We start from the raw sequence: 17480 nt of genomic DNA, 5'->3' as shown, positions 1-17480 counted from the left end.
GGGATAACGGGAACCTGCCTGTTTTGATGGTGACCAGGAGACAATGATGGATGGTGGAGGGTGTGATGGGGATTGGGAGAGGGCAGTGGGATACAACCGGGGTGGACGTGGATTATGAGGGGATAGTGAGGACTGGAATGGGATGATGGGGACTGGGAGGGGGTGATGGGGACCAGAAGGGGACAATGGTGACAAAGAGAGCCCAAGGGAACACAGAGGAATGATGAGGACCAGGAGAAGATGATGGAGCCTTTGAGTGGCTAGTGATGACTAGGAGAGGACGGTGGAGACCTAGGGACCAGAAAGGGGTGGTGAGAAGTGGAGAGTACATCAGGACAGGACAACAGGGGCCAGGGGAGGATGGTTGAGATCAGCAGGGGACAAGAGGAACCAGAAGAATACACGACGGTCTGGGAGGGTACAAGATGCCTGTGGGACTTGAGGTGGCTGGGACGGGTTAACGCGGCCAGCGGGCACAGAGCCCAGGCCAGGCCAGGCTCCGATTTCAGCCGTAATTAGCTCTTGTTTATTGGAGGCTTAGTGACAAATGATGCTGTGGAGGTTGCCCGATGACAGAGGGTGACAGCTCCCACTTCACCCGCCCCAAGCCCTGCCAAAGCCTTCGCTGACACCACCCCACACCCACACCCCTCCACTCCCCTTCTGTGCCCGCCCCCCTTCCCCCTGCATGAGGATTAAAGTTTAATGTGGCTCCAGAGCTGACCCCGGGCACGCACCAACACCTGGGACACTGGGACACGGAGCTGGGGACAGGCTGGTGTCCATCCCTTGGGCCACCTTCAGGACAAGAGGCGTTTTGGCACCAAGAGATGTTTTAGCACTGGCCTGGAGTCCACTGGCTATCAGTTTATCATGGCCATGGGGCTGTTTCATGACTCCTTTGGGGTCACCCAAGGGGTTCATTCATGAAATGTCACACTAGGTTGGGTTTGTCACCCCAGGACTGGCCCCACCGGATGGCTCAGTGCCATGGCGCAGCCGGTCAGTGTGGTCCGGGCACATTCCCAGGCACCGGCGGAGCCACTTGCGTGTGCCAAGAACCCCCGGAGGGTTTTTGCTGGGGCGGGTTGAGGTCCTGCCCCACGGCCACCTTCAGAGCAGCAGCTGCTTGGGGACCACGTTGGAGAGAGAGGATCTCAGAAGCGTCCCCAAGGTAAGGGAGCTGGGAAGGGCACGAACACCTGGGCTGGCGCGGTGCCCGAGGCCATGGCTTGGGTTTTGGCAGGGCGACATGGCAACTCAACTGTTTGGGGACAGAGAGGTCCCCAAGGTGGGGCTGGGCATGACTCTGTGTCCCCAGCTCTCTGCACATCATGTTTTCTCCTTGCAGATGAACCTTCTTGCCCAGGTAATGGGGCAGCTGGCAGTGAGGGCACCCAGACCCAGGTGGTCCCACCCCTCTGCTGTGACACCCAGCATCTACAGAACGTGTGGCTGGGACCTGCCCGGTGCTGAGTCTGGGGGAGCAGGACAGGGTGGCGGGTCCTGAGAGGCTGCTGTGGGCTGGGGATGGGTAGCAGCAGGGGTGGGTGGTAGCAGAGGTGGGTGCTACCGTAGAATGGGTGCCAGCAAGGGTGGGTGATAGCATGGGATGGGTGCTATAAGGGATGGGTGCCATCAGGGATGGGTGCCAATGGAATGACTGCAATCAGGGCATGGGTGATAGCAGGGGATGGGCGCTAGCAGAGACTAGGACCCAAGCTCGCTCTGCCCCCTCTCCCCACAGGTGAGCAGCCTGGTGCAGACCCTACGAGACACGGATGGACTGTTTCTCCAGCCCTGGCGCTGGCTGGGCTCCTCGGTGCGAGACATTGGGGTTGTGAGCATGGGGACCTCAGCCAGTGTCTCGGACAGGGGCTGCACGATGATACATGCATCACCTGGCTCTGGGTCCCACCTACCCAGTGCCACCGGGGCTGATGCCATGTCTTTGTCCCTGCAGGTGAGCAGCTCCAGGCAGGTAAGTGTCAGCGTCCTCGCTGCATTCTGCACCACCCATCTCTCCCCTGAAACACCAGGGACAAATCCGGCACACCCTGCCTTTTCCTCAGCACCTATGGGTGCTCAGCAACTGCAGGAGATGGCCCCTTCTCAGAGGGTTTCCTCACACATGGAGACCCAAGCTTTGCCCACGCCACTGGGGATGGGGAATGAGCCAGCGGGTCAGTGATGCTGCCAATGTCCCCGGGGCACCAGTGGCCCTGAATCACAAACGGGTCCCCAGGTGGTGGCCGGGGCAGTGAGCACGGCAGCGTTCTTCCTCTGTGAGGGGCTGCTGGGCCAGCACTTCGATGTGGTCCCCGATGGGGTGGCCGAGCCCCAGCCCGGGGACCTCTTCCTCTTCCCGTTGGCCTCCGGGGGCCCAGGCTGGTGGGGCGCCCATGCCGGCATCTACTGCGGTGATGGGGAGATCATCCACCTGGAAGGTGAGCCCCAGGAGGTGGTCACAGCATGGGAACAGCTTCATGGAAGGGACAAAGAGTACAATGTCCCCTCTGTCCCACAGGCAGTTCGGGGACATCCCCGTCAGGGATCGTGGCCAAGCACAGCAAGAGCCACCTCCTGCGGACGCGGGGTCCGGCCAAGGTGCTGCGGAGGAAGGGAGGACTGGATGTGGCCGCCCTGCAGCAGCGCATCCGGGCGGCCATGGACCAGGTGGTGGAGTACGATGCCATCACCTGCAACTGCGTCCACTTCGCCCTTGCCCTGCTGGAGCTGGGCCAGCTCGCCGGCGCTACAGTGGGTGCCACCACCCCAGGGAACACCAATGCCTGGCCCAGCTGAGTGTCAGCACAGCCCATCTTCTCTCCCAGGTGTCACCGGCGCTGCAGTGATGGAGGCGATGATGCGCCCAGGAGATATGCAAGGGGCTGGAGCATCCTTCCCTGGGTGACCAGCGTTCGCTGGTGGCTTCGGCATCCCTCTTGCACTGCAATAAACAGTTGCAGAGAGACCCTGTGCCAACCCTGCTTCATTTGTGTTGCTTTGACTTCGCTTTCCCCCTCCCAGAAGCTCCATTCCCCGAAGTCACCCCTGGTGCAGCCACCCCTCCCCACTCCCCTTGAAGGGAGCACCTGCTCTTTGCTCCTGCGGCCACCTGAGACAGACAGATGCCTCTTTCGTTGCCAGTGCCTTGTTTGATTTTGAGCATCAAAAGAAGTATTTGCTGGGCTGCTGGTGTGAAGGCTGGCCAAACAGCTGTGCCATGTCTGGTTGCAGGCCAGTCACCAGTGGTGTACCCCAGGGGCCAATACTGGGTCCAGTCCTGGTCCATATCTCCATTACTGGTCCCGCTGACGGGGCAGGGTGTACCCTCAGCGAGTTTGCTGCTGACACCAAACTGGGAAGGCAGGCTCATGCTCCCAAGAGTCATGCTGGCACCCAGAGGGACCTGGACAGGCTGGAGAAATGGGCCAACAGGAACCTCACAAAGTTCAACAAGAGGAAGGTAGAAAGCCCTGCCCCTGGGGAGGAAGAAGCCCAGGCACCAGGACATGCTGGGGAGAGACCAGTTGGAAAGCAGCTTGGCAGAAAAGGCACTGGAGGACACCAAGTTCATAGAATCATGGAATCTTAGAATGGTTTAGGTTGAAGGGACCTTAAAGGTCATCTGGTTCCACCTCCCACTGCCATGGGCAGCGACACCTCCCACTAGACCAGGTTGCTCAAAGCCCCGTTTAGCTTGGTCTTGAACACCTCCAGGGATGGGGCAGCCACAGCTTCTCTGGGCAACCTGTTCCAGTGCCTCAGCACCCTCATAGTGAAACATTTCTTCCTGATATTCAAAGCTCCCCTCTTCCAGTTTGAAGCCATTAACCCTTGTCCTGTCACTACATGCCCTTGTAAAAAGTCCCTCCCCATCCTTCCTCATAGGCCCTCTTCAGGTACTGGAAGGCCTCTACAAGGTCTCTCCAGAGCCTTCTCTTCTCCAGACTGAACAACCCCAACTCTCTCAGCCTGTCCTCACAGCAGAGGGGCTCCAGAACTCGAATCATCTTCGTGGCCCTTCGTTGACCCCAAGCCAGCAATGTGCCCTTGGAAAAGAGTGAAGGCCAATAATGTCCTGGGCTGCATTAGGAGAAATGAGCAGGTCGACGCAGGTGATTCTTGACCTCTGCTCAGCACTGGTGAGGCCACCCCTGGAGTGCTGGGTCTTGTGCTGGGCTCCCCAGTACGAGAGAGACATGGACATACTAGAGAGACCAACAAAAGGCCACCGAGGCTCTGGATGATCTCTCATACAAAGGGAAGCTGGGAGAGCTGGGTCTATTCAACCTGGAGAAGAAAAGGCTCAGGGGGATCTTATCAGTGTGTATCAACACCTGTTGGGGGGAGTAAAGAAGACAGAGCCAGGTTCTTCTCGGTGGTGCCCAGTGCCAGGACCAGAGTTCATGTGAAAAACACAGGAGGTTCCCTCAGAACATCGGCAAAGACTTTTTTTCACTGCGAGGGTGACCGACTCCTGGCACTGGGCACCCAGGGATGCTCTGGAGCCTCCATCCTTGGAGGTATTCAAAAGTCATCTGGACATAGTCATGGGCAAGGAGCGCTATGTTGAGGCTGAAAAAGATGACTTCCAGAGGTGCCTCCAACCTCAGCTGTTCTGTGATCCTTTGAAAATATTCCTCCTTTGGGATTATTTAAAGCTGCCTTGGGTCTCTCTCCAGGCTTTCATTTGGGGACTCTTGCAGTTCCCATATTCATGGGAGAGATTCTGTGAGGCTTCATTCCCACCAGAGAGGAAGTTTCATTCCCCAGCGAGGGGGAAATGTTCCTGTGGCTTCTACGGGGCAGGGATCAAAAGCGAGAAGCCAGGTTCCTGAGCAGGCCGGGGCTGGAGAAGGTCACTGGGAGGTGGGTGGGCTGTCACTGCATGACTTGCACTTTTGGAGATGTCCTGCAGCTCCTCTGACTCCAGAGCATTTCCAGGAAGTCCCGCGTTGTCTCTCTCCCTCCCCAAAGTTAATGTTTAACATAGAATTAGCAAATTCACCCCAGTTTTAAGGAATGGAAAAAAGCTATCTTGGCAATTGTGCTGCTTTTGGGTTTTACTTTCAGTCTTTATCCACCTCTCAAGTGCATCATGAAGGATGTGACGTCAGGTTTGGCCCCAGTGCCAGCTCACCCACCCGTCCCCACTGCATTTCCCACAGCCCTTCGTGGAGGTGACAGCAGCCCGGCTCCGTCCCCAGCTCCATCCCACAGAAAACAATTCAAAGCATCATCGGTAGCCTGGTAAGGATGCTCCCATCTCCACACCCTTTGCAGGCAGTTGCCCGTGCCACCGTTGCACTGGGACGGGGGGGATGGTGAACGGGGCTTGTCCCGGGACGTCTCCAGCTCAGAAAAGTTGACAGCACGACTTTTTGCCCGACTTTTGCCTGAGCCAAGTGCTTGCACCTGGCAGGAACCATCACGGGCAGGACGGCACAAGCACAGCACTGACTCTCATTTCTGTTCCTCTCTCCTTGCAGATGTCAAGCGGCTTTGTAAGTCAGAGCTTGGTGAGACCTCCGCCGACAGTGTGGGGGTCTCAGGGGGTGTTGGGGGTTGATGGTGCTGGTTCTGCCTCCTCCTCACCTTCTCTCCCTGGTGCGGTTGGCAGAGGGAGCCTCAGGCGATCCAGTTTCTGCTGTTCAAGAGCACCCCCGAATATGGGGACATCTTAGAGGAGGGAAGTCTGGGATGGCTCACCGGGATGGTGGCATCTCCATGAGGATGCCAGCTCAGCACGGCCAGCTGCATTCTTGCCAGGATGGTGGGTCAGTGGGCACAGTCCATCCCCGTGAGGATGCTGGCTTGGAGGGGACCGTGGTATGGCCAGGAGGATGCTAGTTTGTCAGGGACACATGTATCGCTATGAGGATGGCAGCTCGGTTGGGACAGTGGCATCCCTGTGAGGATGCCAGCGCTGCAGGGATGGCTGCAACACCACCAGGATGCCATATCGGTGGGGACAAGACACAGATCCCTTCCCTGCCCCCCTCCCTGGGCTGGGAATATGCCACCAATGTCCCCTTTTCTAAGGGACATCCATTCCCACCGAGCTGGGAGGACCTGCAAGGCTGCATCCAGCCGCAGTGGCTGGGGATGGCAGCCACAGGACAGCGTTCCGCCAGAGTCACTGTCACCACAAGTTCCTGATGGCTCTCACCACCCGGCAGCCACGCAGTGGTGTGCCTGTGCCAGCGGTCACTGTGCGAGGAGGGCCCCTGCACCCAGATGGTCCCATGCCTCTGCTGTGGCACCGGGCGCTGACAGAACACGCCGCTGGGACCCAAGACACTGGGGATGGGGAATGAGCCAGCGGGTCAGTGATGCTGCCGGTGTCCCCAGAGCACCAGTGGCCCTGAATCACAAACGGGTCCCCAGGTGGTGACCGGGGCAGCGAGCACGGCAGCGTTCTTCCTCTGTGAGGGGCTGCTGGGCCAGCACTTCGATGTGGTCCCCGGTGGGGTGGCCGAGCCCCAGCCCGGGGACCTCTTCCTCTTCCCGTTGGCCTCCGGGGGCCCAGGCTGGTGGGGCGCCCATGCCGGCATCTACTGCGGTGACAGGGAGATCATCCACCTGGAAGGTGAGCCCCAGGAGGTGGTCACAGCATGGGAACAGCTTCATGGAAGGGACAAAGAGTACAATGTCCCTTCCGTCCCACAGGCAGCTCAGGGACGTCCCCGTCGGGGATCGTGGCCACCCTAGGGGACCCCAACGCTCACCCCGGCCGAGCGTCACTGCAGCCCACCTCTCCGAAAAGTCTCCAGCGCTGCAGTGATGGAAGTGGTGATACGCCCCGGGCTTGAGTGGGGCTGGAGCATTCTTCCCCAGGAGATGGGGATGGCGCCGGTGGCATTGGCATCCCTCTCACGTGGCAATAAACAGTTGCACAGAGACCCTGTGCCAACCAGGCTGGATTTGAGTTGTTTTCACTTTCTGTTTCCTTTTCCCAGAAGCTCCTTTCCCGAAAGTGACCAAGGTCCCGCCCCTGGTGCAGCCACCCCTTCCTGCCTCCCTCCACGGGAGCCGCTGCTCTTTGTTCCCGTGGCCTCCTGAGACAGAGGCCTCTTTCGTTGCCAGTGATTGAATCTGAGCATCAAAAGAAATATTTGCTGGGCTGCCGGGGCAAAAACTGACCAAAGGGCTGCACCCTGTCTGGTTGGAGGCCCCAGTGGGGTACCTCAGGGGTCAATACTGGGTCCAGGCTGGAGCTGGAGAAGGTCACTGGGAGGTGGGTGGACTGTCACTGCATGACTTGCACTTTTGGAGATGTCCTGCAGCTCCTCTGACTCCAGAGCATTTCCAGGAAGTCCCGCGATGTCTCTCTCCCTCCCCAAAGTTAATGTTTAACATAGAATTAGCAAATTCACCCCGGTTTTAAGGAATGGAAAAAAGCTATCTTGGCAATTGTGCTGCTTTTGGGTTTTACTTTCAGTCTTTATCCACCTCTCAAGTGCATCATGAAGGATGTGACGTCAGGTTTGGCCCCAGTGCCAGCTCACCCACCCGTCCCCACTGCATTTCCCACAGCCCTTCGTGGAGGTGACAGCAGCCCGGCTCCGTCCCCAGCTCCATCCCACAGAAAACAATTCAAAGCATCATCGGTAGCCTGGTAAGGATGCTCCCATCTCCACACCCTTTGCAGGCAGTTGCCCGTGCCACCGTTGCACTGGGACGGGGGGGATGGTGAACGGGGCTTGTCCCGGGACGTCTCCAGCTCAGAAAAGTTGACAGCACGACTTTTTGCCCGACTTTTGCCTGAGCCAAGTGCTTGCACCTGGCAGGAACCATCACGGGCAGGACGGCACAAGCACAGCACTGACTCTCATTTCTGTTCCTCTCTCCTTGCAGATGTCAAGCGGCTTTGTAAGTCAGAGCTTGGTGAGACCTCCGCCGACAGTGTGGGGGTCTCAGGGGGTGTTGGGGGTTGATGGTGCTGGTTCTGCCTCCTCCTCACCTTCTCTCCCTGGTGCGGTTGGCAGAGGGAGCCTCAGGCGATCCAGTTTCTGCTGTTCAAGAGCACCCCCGAATATGGGGACATCTTAGAGGAGGGAAGTCTGGGATGGCTCACCGGGATGGTGGCATCTCCATGAGGATGCCAGCTCAGCACGGCCAGCTGCATTCTTGCCAGGATGGTGGGTCAGTGGGCACAGTCCATCCCCGTGAGGATGCTGGCTTGGAGGGGACCGTGGTATGGCCAGGAGGATGCTAGTTTGTCAGGGACACATGTATCGCTATGAGGATGGCAGCTCGGTTGGGACAGTGGCATCCCTGTGAGGATGCCAGCGCTGCAGGGATGGCTGCAACACCACCAGGATGCCATATCGGTGGGGACAAGACACAGATCCCTTCCCTGCCCCCCTCCCTGGGCTGGGAATATGCCACCAATGTCCCCTTTTCTAAGGGACATCCATTCCCACCGAGCTGGGAGGACCTGCAAGGCTGCATCCAGCCGCAGTGGCTGGGGATGGCAGCCACAGGACAGCGTTCCGCCAGAGTCACTGTCACCACAAGTTCCTGATGGCTCTCACCACCCGGCAGCCACGCAGTGGTGTGCCTGTGCCAGCGGTCACTGTGCGAGGAGGGCCCCTGCACCCAGATGGTCCCATGCCTCTGCTGTGGCACCGGGCGCTGACAGAACACGCCGCTGGGACCCAAGACACTGGGGATGGGGAATGAGCCAGCGGGTCAGTGATGCTGCCGGTGTCCCCAGAGCACCAGTGGCCCTGAATCACAAACGGGTCCCCAGGTGGTGACCGGGGCAGCGAGCACGGCAGCGTTCTTCCTCTGTGAGGGGCTGCTGGGCCAGCACTTCGATGTGGTCCCCGGTGGGGTGGCCGAGCCCCAGCCCGGGGACCTCTTCCTCTTCCCGTTGGCCTCCGGGGGCCCAGGCTGGTGGGGCGCCCATGCCGGCATCTACTGCGGTGACAGGGAGATCATCCACCTGGAAGGTGAGCCCCAGGAGGTGGTCACAGCATGGGAACAGCTTCATGGAAGGGACAAAGAGTACAATGTCCCTTCCGTCCCACAGGCAGCTCAGGGACGTCCCCGTCGGGGATCGTGGCCACCCTAGGGGACCCCAACGCTCACCCCGGCCGAGCGTCACTGCAGCCCACCTCTCTGAAAAGTCTCCAGCGCTGCAGTGATGGAAGTGGTGATACGCCCCGGGCTTGAGTGGGGCTGGAGCATTCTTCCCCAGGAGATGGGGATGGCGCCGGTGGCATTGGCATCCCTCTCACGTGGCAATAAACAGTTGCACAGAGACCCTGTGCCAACCAGGCTGGATTTGAGTTGTTTTCACTTTCTGTTTCCTTTTCCCAGAAGCTCCTTTCCCGAAAGTGACCAAGGTCCCGCCCCTGGTGCAGCCACCCCTTCCTGCCTCCCTCCACGGGAGCCGCTGCTCTTTGTTCCCGTGGCCTCCTGAGACAGAGGCCTCTTTCGTTGCCAGTGATTGAATCTGAGCATCAAAAGAAATATTTGCTGGGCTGCCGGGGCAAAAACTGACCAAAGGGCTGCACCCTGTCTGGTTGGAGGCCCCAGTGGGGTACCTCAGGGGTCAATACTGGGTCCAGGCTGGAGCTGGAGAAGGTCACTGGGAGGTGGGTGGACTGTCACTGCATGACTTGCACTTTTGGAGATGTCCTGCAGCTCCTCTGACTCCAGAGCATTTCCAGGAAGTCCCGCGATGTCTCTCTCCCTCCCCAAAGTTAATGTTTAACATAGAATTAGCAAATTCACCCCGGTTTTAAGGAATGGAAAAAAGCTATCTTGGCAATTGTGCTGCTTTTGGGTTTTACTTTCAGTCTTTATCCACCTCTCAAGTGCATCATGAAGGATGTGACGTCAGGTTTGGCCCCAGTGCCAGCTCACCCACCCGTCCCCACTGCATTTCCCACAGCCCTTCGTGGAGGTGACAGCAGCCCGGCTCCGTCCCCAGCTCCATCCCACAGAAAACAATTCAAAGCATCATCGGTAGCCTGGTAAGGATGCTCCCATCTCCACACCCTTTGCAGGCAGTTGCCCGTGCCACCGTTGCACTGGGACGGGGGGGATGGTGAACGGGGCTTGTCCCGGGACGTCTCCAGCTCAGAAAAGTTGACAGCACGACTTTTTGCCCGACTTTTGCCTGAGCCAAGTGCTTGCACCTGGCAGGAACCATCACGGGCAGGACGGCACAAGCACAGCACTGACTCTCATTTCTGTTCCTCTCTCCTTGCAGATGTCAAGCGGCTTTGTAAGTCAGAGCTTGGTGAGACCTCCGCCGACAGTGTGGGGGTCTCAGGGGGTGTTGGGGGTTGATGGTGCTGGTTCTGCCTCCTCCTCACCTTCTCTCCCTGGTGCGGTTGGCAGAGGGAGCCTCAGGCGATCCAGTTTCTGCTGTTCAAGAGCACCCCCGAATATGGGGACATCTTAGAGGAGGGAAGTCTGGGATGGCTCACCGGGATGGTGGCATCTCCATGAGGATGCCAGCTCAGCACGGCCAGCTGCATTCTTGCCAGGATGGTGGGTCAGTGGGCACAGTCCATCCCCGTGAGGATGCTGGCTTGGAGGGGACCGTGGTATGGCCAGGAGGATGCTAGTTTGTCAGGGACACATGTATCGCTATGAGGATGGCAGCTCGGTTGGGACAGTGGCATCCCTGTGAGGATGCCAGCGCTGCAGGGATGGCTGCAACACCACCAGGATGCCATATCGGTGGGGACAAGACACAGATCCCTTCCCTGCCCCCCTCCCTGGGCTGGGAATATGCCACCAATGTCCCCTTTTCTAAGGGACATCCATTCCCACCGAGCTGGGAGGACCTGCAAGGCTGCATCCAGCCGCAGTGGCTGGGGATGGCAGCCACAGGACAGCGTTCCGCCAGAGTCACTGTCACCACAAGTTCCTGATGGCTCTCACCACCCGGCAGCCACGCAGTGGTGTGCCTGTGCCAGCGGTCACTGTGCGAGGAGGGCCCCTGCACCCAGATGGTCCCATGCCTCTGCTGTGGCACCGGGCGCTGACAGAACACGCCGCTGGGACCCAAGACACTGGGGATGGGGAATGAGCCAGCGGGTCAGTGATGCTGCCGGTGTCCCCAGAGCACCAGTGGCCCTGAATCACAAACGGGTCCCCAGGTGGTGACCGGGGCAGCGAGCACGGCAGCGTTCTTCCTCTGTGAGGGGCTGCTGGGCCAGCACTTCGATGTGGTCCCCGGTGGGGTGGCCGAGCCCCAGCCCGGGGACCTCTTCCTCTTCCCGTTGGCCTCCGGGGGCCCAGGCTGGTGGGGCGCCCATGCCGGCATCTACTGCGGTGACAGGGAGATCATCCACCTGGAAGGTGAGCCCCAGGAGGTGGTCACAGCATGGGAACAGCTTCATGGAAGGGACAAAGAGTACAATGTCCCTTCCGTCCCACAGGCAGCTCAGGGACGTCCCCGTCGGGGATCGTGGCCACCCTAGGGGACCCCAACGCTCACCCCGGCCGAGCGTCACTGCAGCCCACCTCTCCGAAAAGTCTCCAGCGCTGCAGTGATGGAAGTGGTGATACGCCCCGGGCTTGAGTGGGGCTGGAGCATTCTTCCCCAGGAGATGGGGATGGCGCCGGTGGCATTGGCATCCCTCTCACGTGGCAATAAACAGTTGCACAGAGACCCTGTGCCAACCAGGCTGGATTTGAGTTGTTTTCACTTTCTGTTTCCTTTTCCCAGAAGCTCCTTTCCCGAAAGTGACCAAGGTCCCGCCCCTGGTGCAGCCACCCCTTCCTGCCTCCCTCCACGGGAGCCGCTGCTCTTTGTTCCCGTGGCCTCCTGAGACAGAGGCCTCTTTCGTTGCCAGTGATTGAATCTGAGCATCAAAAGAAATATTTGCTGGGCTGCCGGGGCAAAAACTGACCAAAGGGCTGCACCCTGTCTGGTTGGAGGCCCCAGTGGGGTACCTCAGGGGTCAATACTGGGTCCAGGCTGGAGCTGGAGAAGGTCACTGGGAGGTGGGTGGACTGTCACTGCATGACTTGCACTTTTGGAGATGTCCTGCAGCTCCTCTGACTCCAGAGCATTTCCAGGAAGTCCCGCGATGTCTCTCTCCCTCCCCAAAGTTAATGTTTAACATAGAATTAGCAAATTCACCCCGGTTTTAAGGAATGGAAAAAAGCTATCTTGGCAATTGTGCTGCTTTTGGGTTTTACTTTCAGTCTTTATCCACCTCTCAAGTGCATCATGAAGGATGTGACGTCAGGTTTGGCCCCAGTGCCAGCTCACCCACCCGTCCCCACTGCATTTCCCACAGCCCTTCGTGGAGGTGACAGCAGCCCGGCTCCGTCCCCAGCTCCATCCCACAGAAAACAATTCAAAGCATCATCGGTAGCCTGGTAAGGATGCTCCCATCTCCACACCCTTTGCAGGCAGTTGCCCGTGCCACCGTTGCACTGGGACGGGGGGGATGGTGAACGGGGCTTGTCCCGGGACGTCTCCAGCTCAGAAAAGTTGACAGCACGACTTTTTGCCCGACTTTTGCCTGAGCCAAGTGCTTGCACCTGGCAGGAACCATCACGGGCAGGACGGCACAAGCACAGCACTGACTCTCATTTCTGTTCCTCTCTCCTTGCAGATGTCAAGCGGCTTTGTAAGTCAGAGCTTGGTGAGACCTCCGCCGACAGTGTGGGGGTCTCAGGGGGTGTTGGGGGTTGATGGTGCTGGTTCTGCCTCCTCCTCACCTTCTCTCCCTGGTGCGGTTGGCAGAGGGAGCCTCAGGCGATCCAGTTTCTGCTGTTCAAGAGCACCCCCGAATATGGGGACATCTTAGAGGAGGGAAGTCTGGGATGGCTCACCGGGATGGTGGCATCTCCATGAGGATGCCAGCTCAGCACGGCCAGCTGCATTCTTGCCAGGATGGTGGGTCAGTGGGCACAGTCCATCCCCGTGAGGATGCTGGCTTGGAGGGGACCGTGGTATGGCCAGGAGGATGCTAGTTTGTCAGGGACACATGTATCGCTATGAGGATGGCAGCTCGGTTGGGACAGTGGCATCCCTGTGAGGATGCCAGCGCTGCAGGGATGGCTGCAACACCACCAGGATGCCATATCGGTGGGGACAAGACACAGATCCCTTCCCTGCCCCCCTCCCTGGGCTGGGAATATGCCACCAATGTCCCCTTTTCTAAGGGACATCCATTCCCACCGAGCTGGGAGGACCTGCAAGGCTGCATCCAGCCGCAGTGGCTGGGGATGGCAGCCACAGGACAGCGTTCCGCCAGAGTCACTGTCACCACAAGTTCCTGATGGCTCTCACCACCCGGCAGCCACGCAGTGGTGTGCCTGTGCCAGCGGTCACTGTGCGAGGAGGGCCCCTGCACCCAGATGGTCCCATGCCTCTGCTGTGGCACCGGGCGCTGACAGAACACGCCGCTGGGACCCAAGACACTGGGGATGGGGAATGAGCCAGCGGGTCAGTGATGCTGCCGGTGTCCCCAGAGCACCAGTGGCCCTGAATCACAAACGGGTCCCCAGGTGGTGACCGGGGCAGCGAGCACGGCAGCGTTCTTCCTCTGTGAGGGGCTGCTGGGCCAGCACTTCGATGTGGTCCCCGGTGGGGTGGCCGAGCCCCAGCCCGGGGACCTCTTCCTCTTCCCGTTGGCCTCCGGGGGCCCAGGCTGGTGGGGCGCCCATGCCGGCATCTACTGCGGTGACAGGGAGATCATCCACCTGGAAGGTGAGCCCCAGGAGGTGGTCACAGCATGGGAACAGCTTCATGGAAGGGACAAAGAGTACAATGTCCCTTCCGTCCCACAGGCAGCTCAGGGACGTCCCCGTCGGGGATCGTGGCCACCCTAGGGGACCCCAACGCTCACCCCGGCCGAGCGTCACTGCAGCCCACCTCTCCGAAAAGTCTCCAGCGCTGCAGTGATGGAAGTGGTGATACGCCCCGGGCTTGAGTGGGGCTGGAGCATTCTTCCCCAGGAGATGGGGATGGCGCCGGTGGCATTGGCATCCCTCTCACGTGGCAATAAACAGTTGCACAGAGACCCTGTGCCAACCAGGCTGGATTTGAGTTGTTTTCACTTTCTGTTTCCTTTTCCCAGAAGCTCCTTTCCCGAAAGTGACCAAGGTCCCGCCCCTGGTGCAGCCACCCCTTCCTGCCTCCCTCCACGGGAGCCGCTGCTCTTTGTTCCCGTGGCCTCCTGAGACAGAGGCCTCTTTCGTTGCCAGTGATTGAATCTGAGCATCAAAAGAAATATTTGCTGGGCTGCCGGGGCAAAAACTGACCAAAGGGCTGCACCCTGTCTGGTTGGAGGCCCCAGTGGGGTACCTCAGGGGTCAATACTGGGTCCAGGCTGGAGCTGGAGAAGGTCACTGGGAGGTGGGTGGACTGTCACTGCATGACTTGCACTTTTGGAGATGTCCTGCAGCTCCTCTGACTCCAGAGCATTTCCAGGAAGTCCCGCGATGTCTCTCTTCCTCCCCAAAGTTAATGTTTAACATAGAATTAGCAAATTCACCCCAGTTTTAAGGAATGGAAAAAAGCTATCTTGGCAATTGTGCTGCTTTTGGGTTTTACTTTCAGTCTTTATCCACCTCCCACGTGCATCATGAAGGATGTGACGTCAGGTTTGGCCCCAGTGCCAGCTCACCCACCCGTCCCCACTGCATTTCCCACAGCCCTTCGTGGAGGTGACAGCAGCCCGGCTCCGTCCCCAGCTCCATCCCACAGAAAACAATTCAAAGCATCATCGGTAGCCTGGTAAGGATGCTCCCATCTCCTCACCCTTTGCAGGCAGTTGCCCGTGCCACCGTTGCACTGGGACGGGGGGGATGGTGAACGGGGCTTGTCCCGGGACGTCTCCAGCTGAGAAAAGTTGACATCACAGATGACTTTTGCCCGAGCCAAGCACATGCACCTGGCAGGAACCATCACGGGCAGGGTGTGATGGCCAGGTGGGACCCTGCCCTCCACATATGGGCAGGACGGCACAAGCACAGCACTGACTCTCATTTCTGTTCCTCTCTCCTTGCAGATGTCGAGCAGCCATGTAAGTAGGAGCTTGGTGAGACCTCTGCTGACAGCGTGGGTGTCTCAGGGGGTGTTGGGGGTTGATGGTGCTGGTTCTGCCTTCTCCTCACCTTCTCTCCCTGGTGCGGTTGGCAGAGAGAGTATCAGACGATCCAGTTTCTGCTTTCCAAGAGCACCCCCAAGCATGGGAACGTCTTTGAGGAAGTGTCGGAGAGCACATTGACGCCCGGGGACATACTGCTGTTTCCCTTAGACGTTACGTATGGTGGATTATGCTCGAGCTTCAAGCACGCGGCCGTCTACTGTGGGGATGGAGAAGTCATACACTTCCAGAGTAAGCACCTAATCCCTTGCTCCTGTTTGGGATGTGATAGTGGCCAAAATGTGGCCAGCAGGGTGGGGGTAGCTGGTTGGGGGATGGCTCTTGGTTTTCCAGATACAAGCAAGGGAAAGAGCGGTAGGATCAGCAAGGAAGGCTTCAGACCCATGAAAAAGGAGAGGGGGAAATGTCAGGTTTACCGGAAAAAAGGTGGGATCGACCTCGACAACTTCTATAGTAAAGTCAGGGAGGTGATGAACTGCGAAGCCAAGTATTACTTGGGCACAAACAACTGCATTCACTTCGCCCTCTACCTCCTGGGCTTGGTGGACTTCTACAAGGAACTGGTGAGCACAGAGCTGGGTCTCATGGCTGTGGTGGGACGGCTCCTGCACCCACAGCCAGCCCTGCACTTGCATCCTGACCCAATTGCCCCTGGGGCTGGCCCACGGGCAGTGGGGACAGCGGTGGGGACAGCCAAGCCCCTTGCACATGGACAGCTTTCTCTGGCAGGTGGAAATCCAAAACAAAGGTGGCAACTGCAGTGGTGAGGCTGTGAGTATCCCCAGTGTCAGCCGTCCCCAGCCGGGCTGTGGGGTTCCCGGGAAGGACTTGGTGTCCCAATGAGGGCTGGGTCCCCAAGAGGACTGTGGGGTCTCCAGGAGGGATGGTGTCCCCAGGAGGGCTGGGGTTCCCTGGGGGTAGGGTCCCTGGGAGCCCTGCGGGGTCTCCAGGAGGGATGGTGTCCCCAGGAGGGCTGGGGTTCCCTGGGGGTAGGGTCCCTGGGAGCCCTGCGGGGTCTCCAGGAGGGATGGTGTCCCCAGGAGGGCTGGGGTTCCCTGGGGGTAGGGTCCCTGGGAGCCCTGTGGGGTCTCCAGGAGGGCTATTGGGTCCCCAAGGGGGCTGGGGTCCCCAGGAGGGCTGGGGTCCCCAGGAGGGTGGCAGGGTCCCCAGGTGGGGCTGGGGTCTCTGGGAGTGTTGTAGGATCCCCAGAAGGGCTGTGGAGTCCCCAAGAGGCCTGGGGTTTCTGGGACGCTGGTGTCCCCAGAGAAGGCTGGGGTCCCTGAGAGCCCTGCAGGGTCCCCAAAGGGGGCTAGAGTCCCCAGGACATCCCCTGTGGAGTTCCCAGGAGGGCTGTGGTGCAGCTGCTGGTGGGGGACCCACCTGCACAGAATGGAAAGGGCAGGGCAGGGGATGGGGGCACCTTCTTCCCCCTTTTCCAGCCACCCCCAGCCCACCCACCCCGGCATTGCAGAGGAGCAGCCATGTGGTGTGAGAGGTCGTGGCCACCGTGTCCCCCTGAGTACAATGTCCCCTTGACCCACAGAGAAGCCTCAGCGTCACGCCGTACAGCCCAACGCTTCACCGCAGGAAAGGATCTCTTTCTTTTGGGCGAGGGGGGGAGTTGCTTTCTGCTTGCTGGTGCTTAATTGCCTTGTGTTTATTAGATGCTTTATTAAATTTTGCTACCCGAGATTTGTCGATTTTTCTCTCGCCGTCTCACTCCTGCGTGATGGGGCAAGAAGGCTGCTTGTCAGCTAGGAATAAGAATAATAACCGAAATATCTGCCAATAATAATTATTAGCAGTGAAGAAGAATAATAACAACAACAGTTGCAACAATAAACAACAGTAACAACCATAATATCTACAAAAGGTATAAATAATAGAACAGAATACAATACAATACCGTACATAATCTACTATATATACATCATATATCAGACATAATAAAATTATAATATACTCAGACATCGTACATCAGAATATAATTGTGGTGGGTGGACCTTGGCTGGCTGCCAGGTGCCCACCCAGATGCTCTATCACTCCCCTTCCTCAGCTGCACAGGGGGAGAACGATGCGAGGGGTTTGCGGTCACTTCATCGCACATTGTCTCTGCCCCTACTTCCTCCTCACTCTCTTTCCCTTCTCCAGCATGGGGTCCCACCCACAGGTGACAGTCCTCCACCAACTGCTCCGATGTGGGTCCTTCCCACAGTCTGCAGTTCTTCACAACCTGCTCCAGCGTGATCTCCAATCCAGGGGGTCACAGGTCCTACCAGAAGCCAGCTGGGATGGGCTTTTTGGGGGGTCTCTGCAAAGGTCTTGGTCCTCCCCCATAGGTTTTGCAGCCACGGTAGTGCGGTTGAGGAACCACTGCAG

At 58.7% G+C, this 17480-nt stretch overlaps 1 protein-coding gene across 2 annotated transcripts; it reads left to right on the top strand.

Moving 5' to 3' along the window:
* The first annotated feature begins 13937 nt into the window (after positions 1–13937).
* LOC141748885 (uncharacterized) lies at positions 13938–16791 on the top strand. Of its 2 annotated transcripts, none has more exons than XM_074601574.1 (7): positions 13938–14347; positions 14647–14728; positions 15003–15017; positions 15134–15332; positions 15405–15664; positions 15831–15872; positions 16541–16791. In XM_074601574.1, exons 3-7 carry the CDS (start codon positions 15003–15005, stop codon positions 16745–16747), a joined length of 723 nt encoding a protein of 240 aa, XP_074457675.1. In that variant the 5' UTR covers positions 13938–14347; positions 14647–14728; the 3' UTR covers positions 16748–16791. The 2 variants fall into 2 exon arrangements, with proteins under 2 accessions (XP_074457675.1, XP_074457676.1); XM_074601575.1 differs by having other exon boundaries at positions 14583–14728; positions 15435–15664; positions 16573–16791.
* The last annotated feature ends 689 nt before the right edge of the window (positions 16792–17480 follow it).

The sequence above is a fragment of the Larus michahellis genome, chromosome 9, assembly GCF_964199755.1.
Source record: "Larus michahellis chromosome 9, bLarMic1.1, whole genome shotgun sequence".
Taxonomy (NCBI): Eukaryota; Metazoa; Chordata; class Aves; order Charadriiformes; family Laridae; genus Larus; species Larus michahellis.
The sequence above is the reverse complement of the archived record's forward strand: the minus strand, read 5'-3'. Positions and strand labels throughout refer to the sequence as shown.

Excerpts from the sequence above, each read along its gene's own strand:
- LOC141748885 (XM_074601574.1), top strand. Across the intron at positions 15,665-15,830 it reads TGGACTTCTACAAGGAACTG|GTGGAAATCCAAAACAAAGG; the intron begins GTGAGCACAGAG and ends TTTCTCTGGCAG. Across the intron at positions 15,873-16,540 it reads GCAACTGCAGTGGTGAGGCT|CCACCCCCAGCCCACCCACC; the intron begins GTGAGTATCCCC and ends CCCCTTTTCCAG.